This window comes from Saccostrea echinata, unplaced genomic scaffold (assembly GCF_033153115.1).
Source record: "Saccostrea echinata isolate AGI-Se365-2 ecotype Australia unplaced genomic scaffold, CSIRO_AGI_Sech_v1 ptg000008l, whole genome shotgun sequence".
In the NCBI taxonomy this organism is placed as follows: domain Eukaryota; kingdom Metazoa; phylum Mollusca; class Bivalvia; order Ostreida; family Ostreidae; genus Saccostrea; species Saccostrea echinata.
Window position 1 is genome coordinate 11,371,288 of NW_026889757.1, and position 7,125 is coordinate 11,378,412.

General features: G+C 32.3%; 1 protein-coding gene across 1 annotated transcript; it reads left to right on the forward strand.

Annotated features, from left to right (window-relative positions):
- The first annotated feature begins 4,561 nt into the window (after nucleotides 1-4,561).
- LOC133181428 (homeobox protein ceh-28-like) lies at nucleotides 4,562-6,894 on the forward strand. The gene is made up of 3 exons (XM_061315938.1): nucleotides 4,562-5,631; nucleotides 5,907-6,123; nucleotides 6,457-6,894. Exons 1-3 carry the CDS (start codon nucleotides 5,211-5,213, stop codon nucleotides 6,566-6,568), a joined length of 750 nt encoding a protein of 249 aa, XP_061171922.1. The 5' UTR covers nucleotides 4,562-5,210; the 3' UTR covers nucleotides 6,569-6,894.
- Nucleotides 6,895-7,125: the final 231 nt, after the last annotated feature.

Genomic DNA, 7,125 nt, shown 5'->3' on the forward strand with positions numbered 1-7,125 from the left:
AAGGCTCTTAAAATTTGCACGCTTTATATACAATGAAATGTACTGCTTATTAGTGATTTGCTGAGATGAAGATTGATATCATTTTTGCTGACAGTGTGACGTCTGTAGTTCAAAGGTCAGAGAAATTGCGTACACGTATACACGCGAAAACGTATCATTTGAATTTGTTTGATACGATGTGTTTGAAAAACCTATTTTGTCCATACTAATATAGAATTCGTAAATTCAAAAAAAAAATTGTGTACTTGACAATTCATTACTAATAAAGTTGTCAAAGTCTCTTCCACAAATAAACATTCATGACTACAAATTGTTGAATTTTTAAGAAAATGAATTTTAATCAATACATTATACATATAAAATTTTAATCCAAAAATTTATATATATATATATATATATATATATATATATATATATATATATATATATATATATATATATATATATATATATATATATATATATATATATATATAGACAAATATTTTCTTAATCTTACTTCACGTATTTTCTAAAAAAGGTAAGGGAAGTTTAATTGATTGCTCATACGTTAAACATAATGAAGAATCCTCCAATACACATAGACAAAGATAAAGGTTGATTCCACGAAATGTGCCAAAGGCGCTTAAAGAACGTCAATCGACCAGGCTTAAGAGACAATGAACTTAAATTATTAAACAGTTTTTCGTTTAAAGCGACTAAAACAATGAAGAAGAGGAGATTGTGAGCTATCGCTCAGGCTTTAACGACAACACCGATCAAGAAAAAACCATGGGCAGCTGTCTTCGTTCAGCGCGTTGAATCAAACCAAATTTATATCCATGATTTCAATTATAAATATTGACACTTGGATAGATCAAATTGGCTGACATGATGTCTTGATTGAAATAATGATAAGACGGGAAATTTTCTCGTTACTTCTTAGTTTGTGTTTAATGACTGATCATTTCCGAGCGGTTAGTGAGAGTGAAGCATACATGACCAGCCGGGACATCTCGCTGGTATTATTTGTAAACTTTTCCGGAGTTTGATGGCTCTTTGATGACAACCATCAATATTAATGTGGAACTTAGCAGTCCGTCCGCTTCCGATTTCCTTTGCTATCATCTGCCGCAAGTTGGCCGTTTGATTTGAAATTTTGCAGCATATTTATCGCTACATGAATATTTGATAAACTTTCTAGCAGCGGTATTTGTAATATAAATAACTAGTTTATGAACATGGAAACAAATTGCCTGAGACTATCTAAATATATACATCATTTTTGTTGAGTGATGTGCCATTACACCCTTTGACTATTGTAGAAAAGACGCACATATTGCCTGCGTTCACTCCAAAATGTGATATATTAAATCTTGGTATATTTTTAAAGAATATTATGTCAAGATAAAATCTTGTTCTGTTCTCTTTTGAATTTTAGTTGAGACAAATTGTTCTAAATTTTGGGATAGATAATGCGAATCAATACCTTTTAAATCGCGTGGGTTTCAATACATTGAAAATTGAAATTGATCATTTTATAATTTATTATCAAAGTTACACACACTTCTTGAGGGCCTTTGTTTGATTGTTTGCCCTGATTGGCGAATAAGCATAAACATATACATGTATTGCAAAAATATACAAAAATTGCAGGAAAATTTAAACACAGTGGATACAGATGATCTACATAATGTTTAGAAATTGATAATTATAGGATTGTGTAACGAACTCTATTGATCATAAATTGCTTATTCCGCGGATTAAATTAAATAAAGTCTACTATTTCAGTTAATATAACGTACATATAATATCCAAATACCGACAGTCCCCTATCTATAAACTTCCATTAAGCCTATGTCTCTGACAGAAGATTCAGGACACGAGGTCACGTGACCAAGGCGTTAAATTACTCGGAACTCTCTTAACATTTTCCTTGATCAAATTAATAGAAGAGCTAGCGATATCATAATCAGAATCGTTAAATATTTAACCCAATAAGACGCCCATTATTCTGCGCTAACAAAACACAAGAGAACGCGAGAGTTAAGAATCAATTATACTTCTTTTCCCTTTTAACACTTAGCCATTTTCTCCACCAAGGCCCAAGGTGACAATTTGGCTCAGCAGCCGTTAAAACAAATAAAGACATACGCCTGGGCTTTTGCAATAATGACTAAGACAAAGAACTTACAATTCTTCATCTCTTTCACCAGGTGAGTGAAGACCCTTTTATGAAGATACTAAATTCAATTTTGGGGAATGACAATTTTCGTCATGACGAATTTAATGTCCGAATTAGAGATGACGGCAGGCCATTTTCCGAGCTGGGAATAAGCCTAGGAAAAATAATTTGGTAATACCCCGTAGAGGGTTAATAAAGATCTTCTTTCTTTCTCCCATTAAATTTATTTCGATACACGAAATACTGATAAATTGCAACACTTAAACACAAGGCTAGATTTATACCAAGTGTTTCCAAAGCGATCCCCCGTCAATTCGTCAGTTCTTCGCTGCCTAATCGATTCATTACTGAAATGTCTTCGTAATTCATTAATTAATATTGAGTATCGTAGAAGTTACTCAACAAACTATGAAAGTGACGAAAATTAACTGTGATGTTAGATTGCTCGTCAAATGAATTGTTTGCGGGGACATTTCCAGGAGAAAAAGCATAGAAAAGAATATTACATAAGCAATTTTTTTAACGTTTTACATTCTTTGAAGGTATCTCGAGGTACAAGAATATGCATTCACTTTGTTTATTTAAATATTGTTGAAATAATGAAAATGAAATTTACAAATTATTTTATTTTATTTTTTTTTCCTTCTAAATTTGATAATTTGCACAAGATTAATGTTGTTATTATTTTTAATTCAAAACATTTACATCAATTATTTTCATTGATGTTATTATATTCATATTTTAATTAAAACATTTAAAAAAAATTTCATTCAGTGCCGAATATTAGAATGCATGACTTCGCTTTTGTAGAGTTTGTCTTACCAACTATAAAGCCGAAATAAGACCAGTAAAATAATGCCAATCTTTAATGTGAATTATAAGCCAGACATGGCAAAGATATCAAAACCAAGATAGGGATAGGTACTTTTTTCTGATAATAACGATAATTCTTCTGATTATATGTTGATAATAAGATTTTTAATTATTTTATATCTGATAGGGGTGCAACGATACACGAACCTCACGATACGATACGTATCACGGTATTCAGTTCACGATACGATACGTATCACGATACATGACAAGGTTAAAAAGTCTTTCAAGTTTGTCATATTTTTTAAAACTTGTCAGGGTTATATAAAATGTTCATATTTTTAATAATAATTAATGTTAAATGTGAGGTCTGTAAGATGCTGGAGATGAGTTTATCTTCCGTTAATGCGTTATCGGCGACCTCACGTTTTGCGCGGAAGCCATTTTGAAATTGCAAAAAAGGAAACAAAACGGACGATTCGGATAATTCTGGACCGATTGAACCGAACCGCGATATCAGTTTAGCGTATCGTGAATTGAACCGTGGAAAAATATACCGCGATATACCGTCAAACGGTTTATCGTTGCACCCTTAATATCTGAGAATGTGCATTTATGTTGACAAACTCAGATTCGTGTGCTATTATGCATTTAGGCATTACTATGTAATGAACCCTTTTCTTTCACCAGTAAATGATTTTATAGATTATGTTTTTCATCTGGATTTAAGCATTTAAGAAAATCCATGATTATTCCAAAAATATATAAAATTAAAGAAACAAATGCATTAATGTAAAAATATCACATGTGCATCAGAAATACTAATGCTCTTTCATAAATTGCAATAAACAAATCACAAATATCTTTACAAAAATGTGGACAATTTTTCAAAGCTTCCAATATTTCTTGAATATGTTAACTTAATAGAAAAAATAGTTATATGTTTAATTTACAGTGAACATTTGCTTATTTTTGCACGTTTCAGACAGATAGCCCATCAAACGTTCAAATTATGAGTAAATTTAGATTCATGGAAACGTTTAATACGTTTAATACAAACAGTCCATAAAACACAACAAAATGCTGAAGGACAATAAAAAATAAAGTGCGAGCTGTTGCTGAATGTAAGCTTGAAAAAAAAAAGCTTCAGGATTTATTTTTAAATAATTATTTTTCCTACCATTGCAAATCTTATTAGTTATATGAAGAAGAATACGTACGTCTTTTACGGAAGTAGTAGGAAATCTTATCCTTTGGTTTGGCAAACTCAAGCGACGAAACCGAGTAAGGGACAAAAGACAAACAAAATGAAAAAGTAAAATAAATGAATAAATAAATAAATAATTATATTCACTATTAACTTGAAGAAAGGATTACATGAAGATGCAAGATACGGCGGGAGAATTTGATGGAAAAAAAAAACCGTTCCTTGGTAATTTCTTGAAATTGATCATTAAAAATGAATAACTTTCAAGTAAAATACGAGAAAACACAATTGGAAATGAAAACACTTTGTTAAAACGCCAGAAACCATAATCTATAATTGAACCATAAAAATCGGAAATGACGAGATTTATATTCAACGCAAACGTTATTAACCGTCATTTCATTTTATGTAAACGAACACGCGTAGCTCGCATTCACATTTGAAGACCATAATTAACTTCTAGAAAAATAAACGACATTGATTTTGTTCATTTTCAATTAAGAATTATCTGAAGAGATGTTTATGGCCGACAGCGCCTGAGGTGTTCCGAGCGCGACCTTAGTTTTCGGCGATAACGGATCGGATGGATTGATGCAGGGGCTATTTGCAACTTCCGCGGAGAAAACCCAGATGAAAACAACTAGGATCTGTATCTTTTCAATATAATTTAAAGGGTTTTAATAGTCGGCACTCATGGCAAATTTACAAGTGCTTACGATAACGTGATTGAATGTCCAAGGGTTTATTGATCATTAAAGCTGCAAGTCAAACAGATGTCCAATTAGTCGGCTTCGATTGAGAGTAATCTTGTATAGGCGGGGCCTGTCCCAGACTATCTGAATTGGGCACACTCCTCGATCGCGTTTAAGGGCCATTGAATGAAGTTATTATTGGACAATTATGATAGAAATTGTCGGAGTCCGTTATTCGTCCGCTAAGAAGTTTATAGGGTTATTTGATTGTGTCTACCAATTTGGCAATCTCGGAAAACTTTGCCCTCAAAACACCACAGGATAGTGAGAGAATATGGATCTTGTCATTGGCAAAAATAAAAATCACAGAGAACCCACCACAATGAAGACCGAAGTCAAAGTCCAAGACCTTTTGGAAGAGGAAGTGTCTGAAATTGACAACCAGGAAGTTTCCAGTACTGACAAACAGGATGTCGCAGACAAGAGGGATGTGGAGTATAAGGTTATAAATGGGGACAATGCACCCGCTAAACAATTGAGGTTTGGAATAGAAAACATTCTGCAACAAGGAAGTAAAACTGTAAAAACAGAGGAGAACATCAAAGAATCAGTGACTGTTGGACTTTCTTCGTTGACCGGATATTACAATCAGCTGTTTACGCTGCAGAGAAGCAACATCAGCACATGTTATCCCTACTGTCAAGAATTAGTTTTTCCGTGTAAAGATTCTGGAAACGAGAAATCTCAATACAACAGTAAGGCAACCTATATAAAAATATTTAAACTAAAAATAATTTTTTTCACATCTTTTCTTTTAAATACATAGCTGAAAATAGATGCAGATACCTGCATTATACATTAACTCTTGTATGAATGTTAAAATTGCTTTCAATGATATTACGAGTTTTTAAAATAACTTCACATTTTTTTGGACAAATAATATTTTGCTGTCCTTTTTATATATAACGAGCACATGATTTTCTGAAATAACATTTGAAGTAATATGAGTCAAAATTTTAACGTGTTCTAGTAACAAGAAGAGTTGGTCACCCTTATCAAAACAGGACTCCACCTAAGAGAAAGAAACCAAGGACATCATTTTCTCGGATGACCATTAAAGAGTTAGAAAAGCGTTTTGATAGACAAAAATACTTGGCATCTTCCGAAAGGACAAGTCTCGCCAAAACTCTTAAAATCTCGGATTCCCAGGTGAAGACGTGGTTTCAGAACCGTCGAACAAAATGGCGGTGAGTTGTTAATATTTCCAGTGTAGAAGGAAGATTTATTATTTAAAAACATAATAAGCACATAAAAAATTGCATGGTATGTTTTCAAACTATTTTGTACGAGCAGAAAGAATTAAATGGCGGAGTTTTGCTTTTATAGTAATCATTGTACGTCAGAAAATACTTTTAAATGTTCAGCGTTTGTTTTCAGTGTTAAATAATATCCAGTATTAAGGAGCGCCCAATAAGAACACTGGCTTTTTTATTAAAAAAAAAAGTTCCAAAAATTATTTAATTCACGAATTTCCTGAATATGGTATGATAAATTTCAATATTTTTTTTTTTGGTAAATAGGAGACAGGCGGCAGAAGAAAAAGAAATCGAGCGCCAAGCTGCTAGTCGCATGCTGGCGACAATGAACAACTTTAGTCTCCCAAAGACGTTCATGTTCTCTGAGAAACGCTAAACAGATCTGCCTTAACAGTACACTTAAGAAATAAATTGCCATTTTACCTTTTCATTGAAGATGACTTGTCAGCAATCTTCGAGTACTATAGTCTTCTATTGACGTTTGTATTATCCGGAAATCGGTAAGAAAAGGACCCTTTGCCTTGAATTTATAGAAACGGAAGATTTCATTACACTTCTGTTGTGTTCAACAAAATGGTACATTATACATATATTACATGGCTTCGAGGGCATCATACCAGAATATTTGACATACTTCATACAGGCATTCTTTAATCTGATCATGAAATATTGGGAAAAATGAACTACCAAGATTTGATATGAAAAAAGGAATATACATACATTATACATTGATTGTCCTTCTGCTTTATGTACATATATTTAAAACAAATTTTAGAAATATTTCAACCAATGTCACTTTTGATTCATAATTATAAGACCAAATAGATATACATGTATATATCATTACGTATCTACACCTATATAATACACCTATAAAATGCACAATTTAAGTAAGTACATGTACAGTGTATATGTGATTTCAATCAGTATTAA